Below are 21,575 nucleotides of genomic sequence, written 5' to 3' on the forward strand. Positions count from 1 at the left end.
CATTGTCAAATCAATCCATACAATATAGATGAGGTGAAACAGAGATAGGGTATTATTCTAGAACATCTGTAACTTTTCAAATACAATCTTTGGGCTGAAATTCCAGATAGAATGTCAGTGACTCAATAAAGAACACTGTCAATCAGTCAAGAGTGTTATTTATTATTCCCATGTGCCAGGTAATGGTCTAGTCAATATGAAATTATACAGAATAAAGAGTAGTCATTGCCCTTATAATCTAGTGAGAGCAAATGCGTTTATCTACACACACACACACACACACACACACACACAGAGATCCTAGGTGGGTGGGCAAGAAACCCAACTGTATGGACATACAACAGCATCATTTAGAAAAATCCTGACTGGAAAACTCAATTTACAAAAATAGAGAGACTGGGGGGTGATTAACTTTGGCTACGAATAGATTAAAACAGATGCATCAGGCATGCCCTTTATACAGCAAGTCTCATTATACTATTACAATTGGGAACACTTCAACTTTTGGAACATATTTATTGTGCAAATATGGATTCATACAAATGTCAAAGAGCTGCTAAAGTGAATCAAATAATAAGGCTTGTGTCGTCTAAACTGTAAATTCCTTGAAGTCAATGGCTGGGCCTTATCCAGCACTCTGAAGATAGAAGTGGTCAAGGAATATGCAGTGAAAGAATGGGATGGGTGGGTAAAGTTTCAAAGGGGAGCTAAGTCCAGTAAAATTTCGAGAGAGAAGACGAAAAGAAAGGGCTCGGGTATTCCAAGTAGAGGGATTTATTTGGTTGGCCTCAGCTGGTGTCCCAATATAAGGAAGTAGGCTTGGCATTTTCAGCAAGACTGAGGAAGCTTCAGCTCCTGGTTTGGTTCGGTGTATGTTCCTGTCCAAATGCCACTCCTTAGTTTTAGAGACATTGTTCTCTTGATCCCATATCCAAGGAAGCTCCAGCAGCTAGTCTTTAAGAGGCCAAGAAGCACATTTAAGACTCCACCCTATTTCAATAGGCACCTTAAAGCTGTATCCTTCCTTCCAAACTCTGGTGGGGAACCACAGGATTGCACTGTTCACACTGCCTTGTTTAAGAAAGCCTAGGAGGCTGGGTGATATTTCTGATACTAATTTAATGCAGCCCAGCTAACGGGTAAGCTTCATGAGGGCAGGGATTTTTGTCTTTTCACCGGCTACACCCCCAGTTTCTAGAACAGTGCCTAACATACCCAAAACCAAACGCGTTGCCATCGAGTAGATTGCAAAAAACAAAACCAAACCCACTGCCATCGCGTCTTTTCTGACTCATGAACGTTACTGTTGTTATTTTCGCAGTTTGCGTTTACTTTTTTTTAATCCACTCCACTTCCGAGAGTGGAAACTGGAGGGAAATCTTTAAATTCCCTATTTCCCTTCCTCCTGCAGTCGCCACTCTGGCCAAGAGGTCTTGGCAAAGCCCTCTGGGAGTGCGTATCCCCTCGGGAATTAATGACGCGTCATGGCCACTGGGGTCCGAGTGGGGGGCGGACGAAGACTTGCAGTAAGTTCTTCCCCACTTCCTTCGTTTTTGCAGCACCCTTCTCTAGCCTGCTCTTTATCAGGGGTTAGGGGGGTCCTAAGGGAGTGAAGTCAGGGGAGGGCACTCTGGCTGCATTTCTTGCCGGGGCAGTCAAAGTCCTGACTGTAGCGAGCCCCACAGCACCCCCTGAGTGAGCCAGCACCTGTTGGGCGGCCAGTTGTCGGCCAGAGGCGACCAGAGCAGACACGGCCCGGGCTGCCCCCCAAGGCGCCGACCCCCGCCCGCCCCAGCGCAGCTCAGCCTCCCCCGCTCGCCGGCCACGCACCCCGCCTGGGCTCGGCTCGCGGTCCCCTCCTCCCGACGGCGCCGGGCTGGGGGAAGGTAGAGAAGGGGAGGGGACAAGCCAGATCCTCCGGGCCGCCCCGGCCTTCTCTCCACCCTGTGCCGAGACGCCGCGCCGAGCCCCGAGCTTTGCGCGGAGCCCGAGGCTTGGGGGAAGGGGAGTGGGAGCGAGCGGGGCCCCGTGGTGACCCCGAGCAGCCGAACTTCCCTTGGCTTGGAGGAGGGGGTGACGCACCCGAACAAGGTGAACTTTGTCGCGGAAAACTGCAGCCAGCTGCCGGATCGGCGCTGCAGCGGTCGGAGCGGGCGCAGGCTGCGCGCCGGGCTGGGGAGCCGAGCCCCGCGGCCTCCTCCGCCCGCGCCCGGGGCGGCCTCGGCCCGGAGCGTCCTCACGCCCGCTGGCTGCGCCGCCCGGGGAACCGCCGCGGCGCCCTCGCCTTCCTTCGTCCCCCTCCCCCTTTGGGGGTGGGGGTGGAGCTGGGGAGAGGGGCTCCCGGAGAGCAGCATCTATTGGCAGCTTTGTTATTGATCAGAAACTGCTCGCCGCCAACTTGGCTTTGCGCGACCCTGGAGTTTTCGCCTCTGTCCTGTCCCCCAAACTGACAGGTGCTCCCAGCAACTTGCTGGTGACTTCTCGCCTCCCCCGGCTCCCCCGCGTCCCCACCCCCTCTTTCCTCCCTCGCCTTCACCCCCCCCCCCCCCACTTCGGCACAGCTCAGGATTTGTTTAAACCTTGGGAAACTGGTTCAGGTCCAGGTTTTGCTTTGATCCTTCTCAAAAACTGGAGACACAGAAGAGGGCTCTAGGAAAAAGTTTTGGATGGGATTATGTGGAAACTACCCTGCGATTCTCTGCTGCCAGAGCAGGCTCGGCGCGTCCACCCCAGTGCAGCCTTCCCCTGGCGGTGGTGAAGGAGACTCGGGAGTCGCCGCTTCCAAAGTGCCCGCCGCGAGTGAGCTCTCGCCCCAGTCAGCCAAATGCTCCTCTTCGGGCTTCTCCTGCTGACATCTGCCCTGGCCGGCCAGAGACACGGGACTCAGGCTGAGTCCAACCTGAGCAGTAAATTCCAGTTCTCCAGCAACAAGGAACAGAACGGTAAGACCTCTCCCCGCCCCCCCCCCACTTGTTTCTGGCTTGCCTGTGTGTGTTACGTTGGCACTGTGCGTTCTTGTATGATGTACAGCCTGCGAGGGTATAGTCTCTCTATCCATGCAAATGCGCGCTCCGTTCATTGGCATGGACTTTTAGGGGTTGCCTGCAGTTTGCAACGTCGGAAGTTGCCACAAAGCTCCAACCAGGCAACGTGAGTGCCACTGCAGCCTCAGCTAGAGAAGACATTCTGGAAGCTATTGTGAATGTCAGTTCAAACGCACATTGTAGGACCTCTTACTGCCAGAGTTAGAAGTTCAAGAACTGCCTCTAAAAACAAATAAAAAATGAATGAGCCTTGGCATGTTTGACTATACTCAGATTTTGGGGTGGGGGGGGTGGGGCTATGACCTGCATTAATTGAAGCACTTTAGGTAGAAAGGCACCAATTAATCCGTAGATAGGAAATACAGAGGTCAAGAGGCTTTGTGGACGTTTTTAGGGGAAGCTCTGATTTTTTTTGAACGTGCCTTTGTACTCTAAAGCCCTTCCCTTTCTGGCGGCGTGTTTTTGTATGTGTTGGTGAATGACTGCTATTTTGTGTGTGCTGGAAACGACTTAATCCTGCATAGGAAATGAGAATTACTTTCAGCTTTCAAGTGTACCTGAAATGTTTAGAAAACTCTCAGAGGCAGGTTCCCCAGGGCCAGGATTGCGCAGAGCTGGAGAAAGGCTTCTTTCATAGAGCCAGGGCAGCTTCAGGGGGTGTAATTTGCTTAGCCTCTGAACCCCATATGATTTACATCATTCAGTTTCTAAACTCCTTTTCTCTTCATCTACTGTTATGAAGTCATTTTTGAGAAGACTTTGTAAATAGACATTTCATACTGCACGCAAAACCACAATGTTAATGTAGGCTGCCTAAAAGGAGAATATTAAAACACCTTGTTTACAAGTAGTGGCTCTAAGTGCTATTTGAAAAGAAATGTACATGTTTTTACTCCTTTATATGCCATTTATGCGGAAGGTAAGAGTGCTGTCACCTCATTAAGCAGGCGAAGTGAGCACAGGAGGCATGCCTAGAAAATCAGAATGGCGTGTACTGTGTTTTTAAGCCACAGTAACTTTTTCTTTGAGTAATGGGTGTTGCAAAGCTTTAACTTTGAATTTAAACTTTCTGAAGTGTTCATCTTTAAAATGAGGCACAGAAGGGTCTTGAGTACAAAAATAGATAAAATCAGGAATTCCTGGGCCTCTTGTGGACAATATTTGTGGCATGTGAAGCAACGCACAGGATCACGTGTTTCAGCCGGTGTCGACGCAGTTACTTCTTCCACTTGCTAATGTGATGGCACATGGCACCTGCAGGCTGCGTGAGCTGGTGATCAAAGGGCAGCCTAGGGATCTCTCTCTAATCACAGGAGTTGGAGAGGGCTGGGGGAAGTGATCAAAGGAGCCACAGCACCAGCTGTACCCTGGCAGGAAGCAGATCAGACCAACCTTTGTTCTTTCTCACGTAAAATAAGTGTCCAGTTCAAAATATTGCTTCTCACTAGACAGACTTTTCCTAAGTGACAACAACGCACAGTATTCCCGGCTTCTGTCTCCTGTTGTTGATTGTTCTGTCCCTTATGATTTCCATAACCGGTCTGTGTTAACAAACCTGTGGCTGGCATCTGTCATCTTCCCCAATTCCCTCCGCTATATGTCCTTGGGTTCCATATGCCACCATCACTTTGTGGTGGGCCCCAGAGTTCTCTTGTACTCATTGGCCTCTACCAATTGTAGGTTCATGCCCTCAGGAGAGGTGAGTTCGTGAAAGCAGTCCACACTCAATTCTGTTGCCATCAGAGGCAGGGCCATTTCCATTTATAAGATGCATGATGCTAAAAATAGCCTGGTTGTTTCCTAATCTGTGGGCAGAGGATTGGGCTATGTATAGCTCTTGGGAGCATTGGCAGCAGGAAGTAACTAGAGGTAGGAAAGCTACTCACCTTCTAGTTTTTAGCCTAAGGAGAAGCGGGACCAGCCAGCACTAGGGGGCAATATAGAGCTATTTTCCTGCACATGCTCAGGCTGATTTTATGCTTCATCAAAAGTCCAAGATTTGATGATAACAGGTAGCTGCTAGAGAAGATCTCCTCTTGAGTGAGACTGTATTTGTTGGAACTTTTTTGTTTTTTAGTTTCAAATTTTCTTTCCCTCGTATGGACTTTTGTTGCCTTCATATTGAGTTACAGTTGGTTTTTGATGGCCTTATTGTCCAGGTCTGTAAGTACCGATGCCCCTCAGGATGTCACAGAGAAAATACCATTGGCACTCTTCATTCAAGGCATCATGTCGTGCAAGGTCTTCCAAATGCTAAATCTGAAATATCTGAATCGAGGTAACGTGATAGTGGTTTCAAGTTCTCTTCCCATTGTACTCTTTCTCCTGGAGTATCCAGTCTCTGATGGTGCTCACACAGCCAGACCCCCAGGCCTGCCCAGTTTCAGTGTGAACTCGGAGTCCCAAGAGATGCTCTAAATAGGAGTCTATTGCTCTAACCAGTTCTGGATACATGGATTTAGACGGGAACATGTGGAGATGCTTCAGAATCTTCTGGGGGAGACCAGGGCCATTTACCCAATTACTGTTACCTGGTTTTTGGCTTAACGTTGGATTGCAATTCTTGTCACTTTACTGTAAAAATAACTTTACCTTCTAATGATGTAATTTGCCTTTGTGTCCTTCGTTCTTAACAGTACTTCTAACCCTGAGATCTTACCTGTAAGCTAAGGGTCTCCAGGTTTAACTTTAGAGGTAAAAGATGAGAGCAACAACTTGCTTGAAGGGTTTCTGGACCTAACTTCCTCTGTGACCATGAGGGAAATTACTAAGATCTGTGTGCACTCAGTGAGGTAGGAAAGTCTACCATGATTTAGTTTGGGATGGTGCCTCTGACTTGTAGCAAGAGTGATCATATACATCCAAAAGAAAAAAAAAAAGTTTATAGACCCTTCGAGAATGAGAGAAAAACGCAGAACACAACTCACATTCTTTGAGACTAGACAACTCCCTGAGGCTGTCACCCTGAGATTCTCTTTAAACCTTTGCCCAGAACTATCACCTGAGGTCATATTTTAGCGAAATAACAGATTGGCACACAAAATAAAGGATATTATCGGTGAGCACTGCACTCTATTAAAAAAGCCGTCTATATGAGACCAAAAGGTCAACAATTGCTCTAAAGCTTAGATGAGAAGATAAGGGGGCAGGGAAACTAGAGCACTGGAAACAGAACAACGAGAACGCAATTAGAGAATGTTGACACATTGTGAAAAATGAAACTAATGTCACTGAACTGTTTGTGTAGAACTTGTCAAATGGGAACCTAATTTGCTGTGTAAACTTTTGCTGAAAACACAATAAAACATTATTTTAAAAAATGGCATAAAATTTGCTTTGTCTGTTGCATCTAGCCGCAGATGGATGCCACTCACAAAATTGTTGGTAGGGTAGTGCCTCTTTTAATTTACCCACAGACTTGAGATATGCTTCTGACTTTTCTCATGTTCTTCAGCTATTTTAAATGTAGATTTGGAATATGCCTTAATATTATTAGTCAGGGTAGTCCTTATGAGCATAACGTTTATTGCATATGTTCTTTTCCTCAAGGGCTTTTTTGGCATGTGGGGCCATTTACCTTCAGGGCAAATGGTCCCCTAATAATGTCCTTTTGAATGTGTGTATCTTGTGTTTATTGACCCTTCAGTGGTGCAGTAGTTAAGAGCTCAGCTGCTAACCAAAATGTCAGCAGTTTGAATCCACCAGCTGCTCCTTGGAAATCCTGTGGGACAGTTCTGTACTGTCCTGAAGGGTCACTATGGGTCGGAATCGACTCGACAGCAACCGGTTTGGGTTTCTTTTTTTTGGTTTTATGTTGTGTTTATGGCTTTTCTCTTTTTTTTCAGTGCCAGTTTTCTCTTCCTTCTACTGCCCATGTGCCTACGTCTTAAAAAGCCATGCCCACTCCTTCTAAGCTCTATTTTATTGAAAACAGATAATTGCAATCTTTAGAATAGTGTCCAAGAGTAGGTAGGCTCAGATTAAGAGCCAAAGGGACTTTCCTGTCATATTAGGTCTCTAAGTTTTAGTGCATGACCTTTGTGACATTTATTTTTGTTGTTCAGAGGCTTCTTTTTTAAAAAATTTTTTTAAACTTCCTCCTGGTTCTCTGTTCCGTTCCATATAGCTGAGGAAGTTGAATAAGTAAAGGGCATTATGTAATGATGAATATTCTTTTTCACAATAGATGACAAAGAAGTCCCATTTTATTTTATGGTAATACTTTCTTTCCTATCAACTATTAACCAAATCTACATTTGATCAGATATGCTTTGTATTTTCCCTCTAATGGATGTTCAGAAAGTTCAGTAGTCTGTAGTAATCTTCAAAAAAACCAAAAACCAAACCCACTGCTGTCGAGTTGATTCCAACTCATAGCGACCCTCTAGGACAGAGTGGAGCTGCCCCGTAGAGTTTCCAAGGAGCTCCTTGTGGATTTGAACTGCCGACCTTTTGGTTAACACTTACCCACTACGCCACCAGGGTTTCTGGTGCTAGAATACAATGCTACATTTTCGCTAAAGGTGCAGCTTTGTGGAGGTCTGTCTTAGGAACCAAAATCTTAGCCTTGTCAAGTCTTAGCTTTTCCTTCCTGAAACTTATTTCGCACATTTTTTTCTTATATTGACTTCCATTTCATGTTTCTTAACCTTTGAGGTGCTAAAATTCTAAGTTTTAGCTACAAAACTTTCACACTTTTTGTACAAACAGAATTCTCATGATAATGATGTGAATAATTGAATTAGGGTATTCAATAATGTCCATACCAAAAACCAAACCCCTGGCCATTGAGTCAATTCCGACTTATAGTGAACCTATAGGATAGAGTAGAACTGCCCCATAGGGTTTCCAAGGAGCAGCTGGTGGATTCGAACTGCAGACCTTTTGGTTAGCAGCCGAGCTCTTAATTACTGCACCACCAGGGTTCGTACAGCAAAAAAAAAAAAAAAAGTTTCCAAGCCTGCTAAATTTTTTTTCTCATGCTTTATATTTGTACCAACTGAAATTGTTGACATCATAATCAAAGCACCTCCATTTTCTTAGTCTAATTTTAATGTTTCTGATTTACTATTTTTTTTGAAAGCACAATACGTAGCCAGAATAGTCAGTGTCTTCCTTTTCTTTAAATACCTATAGTTGGGAAATCTGTGTCCCTGGGTCAAACTGGTATTGTTATTTAATTAAAGATGCTTTTGTTCTCTGCTTTGCCTCTGGCTAACTGCCACCCATGGATTTCACTTTCCTGTCAAAAATAAATCACATGGACTGTTACCTGCTTCCTCTGCCAATCCCCCTGCTCTTGAATCATTCAAAAGACACAGTGATGCTTGAGAGAAAAAGATTTTCTACTGAAGTTCAAAATACTCTGTCGAGACTGTTTGACTGCTCCAGAATCCTCAGGTGTGGAAAACCTCTACTTTGAACCATCTCTGAACTCAAGTGTAACATGACTCTACAAAAACTTTTCTCCACAAGCGTCCTCCAGAATTTTTGACTCTTAAATCATTCTTCTTTATCTTCCTGGTATCCTTTGGAATTAGAGAGACATCATGGAGAAAGCAATTATGAGTGACATGTTCTGTTTAATTACGGGCACACATGCAAAAAAATATAAACTGAGTGCAGGATTTCTATACTTTAAAATTAACCTGCTTTAATTATTTGTCATAATCTCCCTTACCTCAGTCTGTGAATGGACAAGTTGAACTAATTATAGGCCAGGCCCAGGGACACGTCTGTCCCTATTGGTGCTCTCCTTTCCTGTTGAGAAATTCCTTATAGCCAATCTTCCTTTGGTGGTAAGAAGTCCAGTTAATTCTTTTTATTGAGAGCAATTTTCATGTATTCTCATTTCATTTGAAATCTGTTCGCTCCATAAAGTTGGCATATTTCAGCAACCATACTTGTGATATCTCTTTTCCAGTTTTAGCATGATTTGATAGAGAAAAGGAACCTTTAATACTTTTTTTCCAAATACAGCTCAGAAGATGCAAGCCACTTTAAATTTGAATTTCAAACCTAAAAAGTGTATTGTTGTAGTAGGTGCCGTCGAGTCGATTCAGACTCACGGTGACCCTGTGCACAACAGAAAGACACACTGCCCGATCCTGCACCATCCTCACAATCATTATGCTTGAGCCCATTGTCGCCGCCACTGCGTCAATCCATCTCTTGAGCGTCTTTCTCTTTTTCCCTGAGCCTCCGCTTTACCAAGCACGACATCCTTCTCCAGGGACTGATTCCTCCTGATAACATGTCTGAAACATGTGAGACACAGTCTCACCATCCTTGCTTCTAAGGAGCATTCTGGTTGTACTTCTTTCAAGACAGATTTGTTCGTTCTTTTGGAGGTCCATGGTATATTCACTATTCTTCACCGGTAACGTAATTCAAAGATGTCAATTCTTCTTTGGTCTTCCTTATTCATTGTCCGGCTTTCGCATGTTTATGAGGGAGTTGAAAACACCATGGCTTGGGTCAGGCGCACCTTAGTCCTCAAAGTGACATCTTTGCTCTTCAACACTTTAAAGAGGCCTTTTGCAGCAGATTTGCCCAATGCAATGGGTCTTTTGATTTCTTAACTGTTGCTTCCATGGGTGTTGATTGTGGATCCAAGTAAAATGAAATCCTTGACAACCTCAATCTTTTCTCCGTTTATCACGATGTTGTAAGAATTTTTGTTTTTTTTTTTATGTTGAGGTGTAATCCATACCGAAGGCCGTAGTCTTTGATCTTCATCAAGAAGTGCTTCAAGTCTTCTTCACTTTCAGCACGCAAGGTTGTGTCATCTGCATAACACAGGTTGTTAATGAGTCTTCCTCCAGTCCTGATGCCCCGTTGTTCTTCATATAGTCCAGCTTCTCGTATTATTTGCTCAGCATACAGATTGAATAGTTATGGTGAAAGGATACAACCCTGACACACACCTTTTCTGACTTTAAACCATGCGGTATCTCCTTGTTCTGTTCGAACAACTGCTTCTTGATCCACGTACAGATTTCTCCTGAGCACAATTAAGTGTTCTGGAATTCCCGTTCTGCTCAATGTTATCCATAATTTGTTATGCTCCACACAGTCGAATGCCTTAGCATAGTCAATAAAACACAGGTAGAAAAAAGGATATTACTGTCCTTTAAAGTAGGACAGGCTGGTTCAGTGATGTTGGTTCTCCTCACCACTTGGTGAAAAGAAGTTGATTTAGGTCATCTTTATAGAGTCTCTATGAGTTGGAATCGACTCGACGGCAATGGGTTTGGTTTGGTTTTGGTTTTTTTATTCTCCTGTGTCACCTCTCAGCTGCACTACTCTTGGTCACATAATCATGTTTTGATTGTTATGTAATTGTTTTTGTTATATACCTTGCTTATTAAGTAACCTCTGCATTGTTTTTCTCCAGCACTGCCTATAACTGTGATATTTTTCAAAATTTCCTTTACTGTCTCATAGCAACCCTATGGGACAGAGTAGAACAGCCCCCACGGGGTTTCCAGGGAGCGGCTGGTGGATTCAAACTGCCGACCTTTCAGTTAGCAGCCATAGCTCTTAACCACTGCACCACCGGTGGCTAAGGACACATCTAATTGTTTCTGTCACTTTAGGAAACCTCTAATTTTTGCTTTTAAGGTGGTATATGCTGGCACTGCCATAACAAAAAAAAAAAAAAACCAAACTTTTGCTTTTCAATTTATTTCTACTCCTAGGACCCCATGTGTTATAGGGTAGAACTGCTCCATAAGGTTTTCTTGGCTTTAGTCTTTACAAAAGTAGAATACCAGACCTTTCTTTCACGATGCTGCTAGGTGAGTTCAAGTTACTGACATTTAGGTTAGAAAGATTGGTATTTTTGGGTAACATTGGCCCATTATGCCTTGCACTTTTTGTGTATACATTTTAAAATTTAGTTTAGATCATTTTATCTTTTAGCTGACTTTGCCTTAGATTTCATATGCCATCTGCAGGGCCTACTCCCCTGGTGATTGAGCAGTCTCCTCCTGGACATTTGCCATGTCTTTGCAGACTGTCTTTGCTGAGCTAGCTTCACTCATTTTACTGTCTTGGTGTTCTACTTAATTTCTTTTTTATTTTCAAACTGTGCCTTTTTGCACTTGACTTTTCTCCTGTTGAACAGTGGTTAGTGGGTACCCTGGGTCGATTAAGACTCACAGCGATCCCAAATGACAGAGTATAATTGCGCCATACGATTTTCTTGCTTGTGGTCTTTTTTGGCTGTAACCTTTATGGGAGCAGATCGGGTTAGAACCACTGACCTTTCACTTGGTAGCCAGTAGCCAAGTGATTAACCATTGTGCCACCAGGGCTTTTTTTGTTGAACAGTGAATGAGACATTTCTCAATCAGTTGATGTGTGTATTGGGCTATTGCAGGGGGCTGGGGCAGAGGCTAAGTGGGAAGTCTTGATTCTTTGAGGGAAACCAACATTTCCAGACAGCGTAAGGCACATTAATGCTAGGTATTTTTTTTTAAGTGGTAAGACAGAGATTTGCATTGCTGCTGTGAGGAGGATAAGAAGCCAATAAGAGCTACCAGGAATGACATGTGAGGGGCAGTGTTTTTGTTAGGTGCCGTCGAATCAGTTCCAACTCTTAGGGACCCTGTGTACAACAGAATGAAACGTTGACTGGTCCTGCACCATCCTCACAGTTGTTGCTGTGTTCGAGCCTATTGTTGCAGCCACTGTGTCAGTCCATCTCGTCCAGGGTCTTCCTGTCTTTTGGTGACCCTGTACTTTACCAAGCATGATGTCCTTATCCAAGGACTGGTCCCTCCTGATAACATGTCCAAAGTACATGAGATAAAGTTTCGCCATCCTTGCTTCTGAGGAGCACTCTGGCTGTACTTCTTCCAAGACAGACGTGTTCATTCTTCTGGCAGTCCATGGTATGTTCAATATTCTTTGCCTACATCATAATTCAAAGGCATCAACTTTTCAGTCTTCCTTATTCATTGTCCAGCTTTCACATACATATGAGGTGATTGCAAATACCATGGCGTGGGTCGGGAGTGCCCTAGTCCTCAAGGAGGGGCAGTGTTTGGGTGCATTCATTGTGGCGAGTGGGATGATCCTAAAGAGCTCTGAGTGAGTCCATGTGTTGTGTTGCTTAATAATGGCAGCCTCTTGAGTGCCTGCTGGGTGGTAGCCTTGGGCTCAGCGTTTGTAGATAGTCTCCAGTTTCTTTGTAATCTCGCCACGAGATATTAGGACAAACACCGAAGCTTCACTTGCTCAGTCACTCAGCCGAGGCCCCACAGCTGGTAAATGTTTGGACCGAGGTCTGACTCCCAGCCAGGACTTGGAGCCACGTGCCTCTTCCTTCGTAAGTTAAATGGCCTAATGTTTTATTAGAACATTGTTTTCATTCAGCAAATATTTATGAGCATCTGCTCTTTGCTAAGCTCTGTGCTAGGTGCTGGGCACACAAAGAAGAATAAGCTCCGTGTCTGAGAGGGATGGCAGGCCCTTCCTTTATCGCACGGTCTATTAGTTTTGTGTTCAAAGTGCTGTGGGTACACAGAGTGCTTTATTTCACTTCAAAAATTCTCTACTGATTTAGTAAGTAGTTGCTTCTGCCTGGAAAAGAAGCGCAAAGAGGAAAGTTCCCACATTTTGAAGTGTGTTGGAGAGGGAAAGAAGAAGAAAACGTTGTAGGCGGAGGGAACAGCCTGAGGGAAGGAATGGATGTGTGGACAGGTATATCTCATGTGGTGACAAGAAAGGTCTAGAGTGTCACCTAGAGTAGAAAAAATGGGAAAAAGTGGGAATGTTTTATGGGTGGCTGTATTCAAAGCCCCTGGTGGTGTTTGCAGTGTGTGCTTCCCGCACCGTTTGCGCTTAACACACACAACAAAAGAAAAATTGTCTTCATGTTTAACATATAGTCAGAACCCTTTGAGTAATTTTCTAAGCAGGCATGTGGTAGCAGAGTTCTGAGTTGGTGTGCGTAGCTAACTCCTTATTACTGGAATTTTCTTCCCGTCGTTAGGCATGCTTGGAAGTTCTGAACTAGTAAAAAGGGCAGGCTGCACAGCCTCTGTTCCACTCAGAGACGCTAAGCCGTATCCACACCACTCTTTGTTGGTTTCTTTATGTAAACAAAGAGCAATTTTCACACTTCATTCACAAAATGGATGGCATGCAGAATGAGGCTGGGTGAGGCATCAGGAAACTGATAAAAAGGAGGCAGCTTCCAGCATATTGAACTAGTGTAATGAAGCTGTTATGTTGCAAGAAGCAGAGAAAATAGCGTTAACACTTTCAAGGGAAGGAATTTGAAGTTTTCGAGGAAAATTAAGTCATCTGAGGCTACTCTGCATTGAGTAACTATGGCATTTCTCTAGTGAGGTTTATTCTGTTCCCTAGTATACAGTGCTAGAAATATTTTGTAGTATTTACGGATTTGAAATGACTGAATTCTCTTGGTGGGTGTGCTGTCTTGACGACATCCTGTGCTTTGAAGCTGTGCTGTTTGCATTCTAGGAAAGCCTTGTTCATGAGTAGATACTATTTTGAGCTTTTTGGTGTTTGCACGGTAGAGATATGCTTCTGTGCTTAAATATGCCCAGCTGGCCATTGCACCTGCCTTTCGAGCCACTGCAGAGAGGATAAATCATTAACAACAGAAGTTAGACTTATGTGGCACTTATCTCATGTTGATTCTGGAAGTTATTTTTGCAGGGTATTTACAAGGACATCTGTCTTTAAAGACTCGTGTTATTTACATATATTTACTTTTTCCCACTGAGGAATAAATCACAGCTTGTTTTCCATATACAGCCACACACACTCATAGGCTGGAGCATTAGAAATGCAAATTAGGAGTCATTAAAACATTGTAATTACTTTTTATATAGCAGCAGGAGATGATTAGAATCAGCATACTAAGAAGTGACATTTACTTAAAATGTGGATAAGATGTGAACCAATAAGAAGAAAGAAACACTCATTTTCCTTACCGGAAATTTCTTAGTAGGTTTGGAATAGAGAGGAATCCAAAGTGTTTACTTCAGGTTTATCGTATTTTAAACCTGAGTCATGATGACAGGTAGGGTGCGTCTTATTTAAGAACACAGGAAAAACACAGTAACTTCTAGAATTTGAAAGAAATTGCTCTAAGGAAATCATCTAAAGGCTCTTTCTTACTGGAGTGTGAATTGCCGTAGGATTGATTACCCGCTCAGAACCAAAAAAAAAACAAACCAAACCCAGTGCCGTCGAGTCGATTCTGACTCATAGCGACCCTATAAAGGACAGATAAAACTTAGCTGGATTTCCTGTAGGAACTCATGGATATGGGAACATTATATAAACAAGAAAAAACAGTCAGTGGTGCTAGCATGAAAAGCGTAAATGCTGTCTTCCATTGCCAGCGGGGGGTATACTGAAGGCCAGTCTCCTCTGCTTAATAGAAAATAAAAGTTTTTTTGGTGACAGAAAATGTGTCTTCAATCTGTACAGATAGCTTTTAGTAGGCATCAGTTGGGCACCCCATTAAACTAACTGCTTTAACATGGTTTCCTTTTAGCGCTAGCCTTTGCACCCTGGGAAATCAGTGAAGGTGTCTGCAGTCCTTAGGAGCGGCCCGCTTACCACAACAAAAGTCTTAGAGGTGCAAATCTTCTGGAAGAGGTGCAAATTTCACTCTTGTACTGGGAAAAATGGAAAAATAGGATTTGTTTAATATACTGGCCGAACGCTTAAACTGCATAAAACACAGGAAATACTTTGGTGTGTGGGAATGTGTGGTGTTTCCAAACTACAACCATTCTTCCAAAAATTTCTCCGGTAGTGGTGAATTACGTGAGACCATGTCCATCCAAGGAGAGCTTGTTTAACTAGTTTGTGGTTCTAGGGCTCATTCAGACACTCCTAAACAAAATAAAAGAAACGGAGGTAATAACTGCTTTATGGAAAGGTCATAAAAAAAGCTATGGGCCATGTAAACAAATTGGATCATTTACTGGACATTTAAGTGATAGATTTTCAGTCCGAATTCAGGGGTGTGTGTTCTATTTTATAGGCTCATGGCCCTGTACTAACTTGAGCATGGGGTTACAGACTTATTTTTGTTTAGTACATGGAAAACCATTATTGCTATTTCACCCTGCAGTTTGAAGACATACCTACAATTTTGAGCATTTGCATTTATAAATTCGTTCACCTTTGGAAAAGGTTTAGAAACTCACATGTGAAAAGTTGAATTGACCTGGTTTTTGGTAGCACTGGGTTCTGTTCAAGGAAAATAAGATGATTAAAACTGAAATTTTCCTTCTGGACTCAGATATGGATAAACTAATTGTGAAATAACTGTTCTGGCTTACAAGAGTAGACTCCTAGCTACAACTATGTAAGGTAGAAACCCAACAACAGTTTTGATTTACAGTTACTGTGACTCTGCAGGTCTTGTAGTAAAACTGCTGTTAAAACCAACCTGGTGTGACATTCATTTGTCTTACTTAAGAGGTAGTAATAAGTCCTATCCCAAGTTGTCTTATTTTTAGGAAAGCCAATTTACTGAATTAGGATATTAATTTACCTCCTCTAAAACCAGGCATGAGGACCATGCCAGAATGCTCCAGAGAGGGAGGGGCGTGTGGGTGGGATAGAAGAATGCGTGGGGCTACACGTTGGCAGTGATGGTTAGTGGAAATGGAAGTGAGCGAAGGAAACAAAATAATTTCTATGCTGATACCAAAACATTTTTTCATTCTGTAACTTCTCTCAGTCCTGGTTGACTCATTTGGCCTTAAAGGAGGCGATTGTGTAAGAAATCCTTTGTAAAAATCAATGAGCCTATCTGAGTTTTAAAAACTGATGGCATCACACCGTACTGGCAACTTTTAGGTGTCGCTGCTGGAAGTTTGGCAGCAGACATGGGTGTTCCAGCTCCACAGGCCTAAAAATCAACGGACAATGTAGATACTATAGTCTTGTATGATGTGTGACTTGGCTATTTCCTTCTTTTTTTTAGTGAGTTTTTTAGGGCTTGATGGCCTAAAGTCTAGGAAGAAGCCTGAGATCGGCCAGATCTGCCCTTAAACTGGGTTCCCTGTGATCTGAAAGCAACGTTTACATCTCTGTGCCTTATGTACCCATTGGCCTCTTTTACAGCAGAGGTTTGCGTGCTCCTACAGTGTCTAAATGAAAACTCTGAGAACTGAGGTGTATACCAAAGAGTGACTCTGCTATCTGCCTGAAACTGAGGCTTAGCGGAGGATGCAAAGTTATGCGAAGTTACACAAAACTGTGGAAGCTCTGCCATCTGTTGCAAGCACAAAAAACAAACAGACAAACCAAACAAGTTGCCATGGAGCTGATTGTGACTCATAGCGACCCTACAGGACAGAGTGGAATGCCCCATAGGGTTTCCAAGGCTGTCATTTTTACAGAAGCAGACTGCCACCTCGTTCTTCCGCAGAGCTGCTGGGGAGTTCAAACACGAACCTTTATGTTAGCAGCTGAGCGCTTTAAGCACTGCACCACCAGAACTCCTATATTGCAAGTACAACGCAGGCTTTTTAAAACAACTACTTAATGCTCCTGAGAAGTGATGAGGGTGAGACTTTGGCTTGCTTACTTTGGAAACATCATCACTAGAAAAGCAGAACATTTTTGATAAAGGGCCAGGGAAAACAAGGAAAGCCCTCAGTGAACTGGGTTGACACAGTAGCCTCACTTTGCACACAGACATATCAACGGTCACGAAGGTGGTGCAGGTTGGGCAACGTTTGAATTAGGTCCTCTTGAGTTGGAGCTAAATTCATGGCAACTAACAACAACAATAACAAAAGCCACGTAGTTTATCGGGATGGGTTCAAATTATAGCAATTGTTGACTCAGAAGAAAACACCTTCACTCTATGTATTTGTAGAGTAGGGATGGTATATGCACCTCTCATGGAGAGTCTTTATGTTCCATAATAATTGGCAACATGGACATGGAAATAGTCTATTGAATAACCGGGACTCTTCGGTTATCATCAAAATACAACTTTATTTTTGTTGCTCCTGAATTGTATTGAGTAGGGGAAGTCTTCTCCTGCCTCAGGATGGATACTCCTTTAAGACCATAGCTTCTAGAGTAATTTCAAATATAAATACTGTTACAATTCTTAAGAAAAAGTATCCAGTCCTTTGGAGTAATTAAAATTCTAAAGCCGACAACCTTGTGTCTTCCTCCACTCCCTGTCCAAGTCTGTTTCTGACTGGGGCCTCCACTGGGAAAAGGTGTAGAGTAGAGGGGCAGTATACTTGATGTGTCTGAGGGGTTCGGCGTTCCTGGAACAGATTCTGGCCATTTCCTTTGAAACCCTGCAGATGAGGGGTGCCTGCCTCACTGCCACGTTGGTGTCCTGGTACCTCTCTAATTGACACCTCAGTCTCACTCTAACATCCTGTTGTACACATGGAGTCCTTGTGTAGTGTGAATGGTTAACTGGACCCTAAAGACTCGAGGTTCGAATCTACCCAGAGGTACCTCAGAACAAAAATCAATCAGCCGTTGAAAATGGTACAGAGCACCGTTCTGCTCTGACACAGAGGGGGCCACCATGAGTCAGAGTCAACTTGATGGCGACGGGCCATCAAGACTCCCTCTTCCTCATAGTTGGGCTTGCTCTTAGAGAGCTAGGTCTGAGAATTAGAGTTAATAGTTTTTATTTTGCATAAATAACGTTTAATTCTCTCATAAAAATTCAAAATGTGTAATAGATTAAAAAACATCATTGTCAGTCTAATGAATCGATATTACTGTTTGTTTTTAAGTAACACAATGATAACGTTTGTCAGCTCTGCAGTGTCACCGTCATTGCCCCAAGTCAGATTACCTTTAGTCTAAACTGTGGCAAAAGTATCCTTCTTTCTTTGTCATGCTTTCTCAGTGCACTCCTGGCCCCCACCTCTCATCAATCACTTGTAGAATGTTGGTGCCAGATAATCTCCTTAAACTATCATTCTGATCGTGTTTACTTCTGTTAAGCTGGGGTGGGTGTTTCCCAAACATTAATGTGCAAAGAAATCACCCAGGAGACCTTTATAAACTGCAAATTCTGCATTAGAAAATTTGGGTGGAGCCTTAGATTTTGCATTTTAACAAGCTCTCGGGTGATACTAATTGCTGGACTGACGACCACGCTTTGAGTAACAGAATTTACTCTGGTGTCCTCAAGGTCTGCTGTGATCTTACCTCAATCTTTCTAGTAAAAAGATTGTACAGAGTTGATCCCCTGCTCATCAACAAAACAAAACACAACACGACACAAAAACAAACCAAATCAAACCTTTTTAACCTTTTGGAAGTAGATCTCCAGGCCTTTCTTCTGAGGTACTTCTGCGTGGGTTCTAATTGCTAACCTTTGGTTAGTAGCTGAGCATCTGTCGTTTCCTGACCATTACTCTTGTAACTCTGTTACCTGAGAAGTCGGTTCAGTTCAGTAAACATGAAGTCTTATGTTCTAATTACCATGTCACATCCTGAAAACAGGTAAAGGAAATGCCCTACCCACTAGAGATCTCTTTAGAATGCTAAAGGATGTCCCATTTCCCAGTCAGCAAAGGCTTTCGGTGGGGCTTTCATTTCAGTTGTGTCTTGAAGGATAAAGAGAACCGCAGAAGGGAGGGTGCTCTGTGCAGAAAGCATAGACTTCTGAGGACACAAAGTCTGTTTGGAAAACAGCTCTGTTTGTCCGGTAGGAATCAGGTTGATACAATTAATTCATTAATTATGAAGGGGTCTGCATTTCTTACTTTGGAGTGTATTTTGATGTTATTTTAAATATCATAGGGAACCAAAGAAGGATTTTAGCTCCTGGGCAATATGTAGCGTTTTCTGTAATGCTGTTGTTGTTAGGTGCTGTCAAGTCAGTTTGGACTCAGTGACAACAGAATGAAGCACTGTCTGGTTCTGCCCCATCCTCACGATTGTTGCCATGTTTAAGCCCATTGTTGCAGCCACTGTGTCAATCTATCTCGTCCAGGGTCTTCCTCTTTTATTTCCACCCTCTACCTTACCAAGCACGATGTCCTTCTCTAGGTACTGGTCCCTCCTGATAACATGTCCAAAGTACCTGAGACAAGGCTTGCCATCCTCAATTCCAGGGAGCATTCTGCTTGTACTTATTCCAAGCCAGACTTGTTGGTTCTTTTGGCAATTCATGGTATATTCAATATTTTCAGCACCATAATTAAAATGAATCAGTCCCTCTTCAGCCTTCTTTAGTCATTGTCCAGCTTTCCCATGTGTATGAGGTGATTGAAAACATCATGGCTTGGGTCAGGCACACCTTAGTCCTTAAAGTGGCATCTTTACTTTTCAACATTTTAAAGAGGTCTTTCGCAGCAGATTTGCCCAATGCAGTAAATACATCATTTGATTTCTCGACTGCTGCTTCTGTGGGTGTTGATTGTGGATCCAAATAAAATGAAATCCTTAACAATTTCAGTCTTTTCTCTGTTTATCATGATGATGCTTATTAGTCCATTTGTAAGGATTTTTGTTTTCTTTATGTTGAGGCGTATTCCATGCTGAAGGCTGTAGTCTTTGATCTTCTTCAGGAAGTGCTTCAAGTCCTCTTCACTTGCAGCAAGCAAGGTTGTGTCATCTGCATATTGCAGGTCATTAGTGAGTCTTTGTTCAATCCTGATGCCACGTTCCTCTTCATATAATACAGTTTCTCAGATTATTTGCTTAGCATACAGCCTGACTGAGTATGGTGAAAGGATACAGCCTCGATGCACACCTTTCCTGATTTTAAACCATGCAGTATCCCCTTGTTCTGCTGGAACCACTGCCTCTTGGTCTGTGTACAGGTTCCTAGTGAGCACAATTAAGTGTGTTGGAATTCCCATTCTTTGCAATGTTATGATCCACACAGTCCAGTGCCTTTGCATAGGGAATAAAACACAAGTGCATATCTTTCTGGTATTCTCTTCTTTCAGCCAAGATCCATCTGATATCTGGAATGATATCCTTCCTTCCATGTCTTCTGAATCCAGGTTGAATTTCTGGCAACTCGCTGTTGATGTACACCTGCAACTGTTTTTGAATTATCTTCAGCAAAATTTTGTTTGTGTGTGAGATTATGATATTATTTTATAATTTCCGCATTCAGTCGGATCACTTTTCTTTGGAGTAGGCACAAATATGGATCTCTTCTAGTCAGTTGGCCAGGTAGCTGTCTTGCAAATTGCTTGACATAGATGAGTGAGCACCTCCAGTGCTGCATCTGTTTGTTGAAACCTCTCAATTGGTACTCTGTCAATTCCCTTGAGCCTTGCTTTTCACCAAGGCCTTCAGTGTAGCTTGGACTTCTTCCTTCAGTATCATGGGTTCTTTGTCATATCCTACCTCCTAAAATGGTTGATCTTTGACCAATTTGTTTTTGGTACAGTGACCCTGTATTCCTTCCATCTTCTTGTGATGCTTCCTGTATCGTTCAATATTTTGCCCATAGAATTCTTCAAAATTGCAACTAGAGGCTTGACTATTTCTTCTCGAGATGTCCTTTGAAATCTTCAGTTCAGCTCTTTTACTTCATCATTTCTTCCATTTACTTTAGATACTTTGTGTTCAAGAGCACGTTTCAGAGTCTCTTCTGACATCCATTTTGCTCTTTTCTTTTTTTCCTGTCTTTTTAGTGACCTTATGCTTCCTTCATGTATGATGTCTTTGATGTCATTCCATAACTTGTCTGGTCTTCGGTCATTAGTGTTAAGTGCGACAATTCTGTTCTTGATATGGTCTCCAAATTTAGGTGGGATGTACTCAAGGTTGTATTTGGGCTCTCGCAGACTTGTTTTAGTTTTCTTCAGCTTCAGCTTGAAGTTGCATATGAGCAAGTGATGTTCTGTTCTGCAGTCAGCCCCTGGCCTTGTTCTGACTGACGATATTCAGCTTTTCCATCATCTCTTTCCACAGATGTAGTTGATTTGATTCCTGTGTTTTCTGTCTGGTGAGTGTAAAGTTGCTATTTATGTTGTTGAAAAAACAATATTTGCAATGAATAAGTAGTTGGTCTTGCAAAATTCTGTCTTGGAATCTCTAATGTCATTTCTGTCACCAAGGCCATATTTTCTAACTGTGGGTCCTTCTTCTTTGTTTCCAACTTTTGCATTCCAATCACCAGTAATTATCAATGCATTTTGATTGCATGTTTGATCAATTTCAGACTGAAGAAGATGGTAAAAATCATCAGTTTCCTCATATTTGGTATTAGTGGTTGGTACATAAATTTGAGTAATAGTCATATTAACTGTTTTCCTTGTAGGTGTATGGATATTATCCTATCACTGACAGTGTTGTATTTCAGGATATATCTTGAAATGTTCTTTTTGACTATGAATGTGATGCCATTCCTCTTCAATTTTTTGTTCCTGGCATAGTAGACAATATGGTTGTCTGACTCAAAATGGCCAGTACCAGTCCATTTCAGCTCACTAATGCTTAGGATATCAGTCTTTATGGATTCCATTTCATTATTGACAACTTTGAATTTTCCTAGATAGTTCCTAATAATAAGGG

General features: G+C 42.9%; 1 protein-coding gene across 1 annotated transcript in view; it reads left to right on the plus strand.

The window, feature by feature from the left end:
• The first annotated feature begins 1,715 nt into the window (after positions 1–1,715).
• The window catches only part of PDGFC (platelet derived growth factor C), a 266,007-nt gene continuing 246,147 nt past the window's right edge, over positions 1,716–21,575 (plus strand). Inside the window, exon 1 of the mRNA XM_049852879.1 lies at positions 1,716–2,942. Within this exon, the coding sequence (XP_049708836.1) occupies positions 2,825–2,942 (118 nt within the window). The 5' untranslated portion in view covers positions 1,716–2,824. The remainder of the gene's footprint in view (positions 2,943–21,575) is intronic.

Source organism: Elephas maximus, chromosome 13, assembly GCF_024166365.1.
Source record: "Elephas maximus indicus isolate mEleMax1 chromosome 13, mEleMax1 primary haplotype, whole genome shotgun sequence".
Taxonomy (NCBI): domain Eukaryota; kingdom Metazoa; phylum Chordata; class Mammalia; order Proboscidea; family Elephantidae; genus Elephas; species Elephas maximus.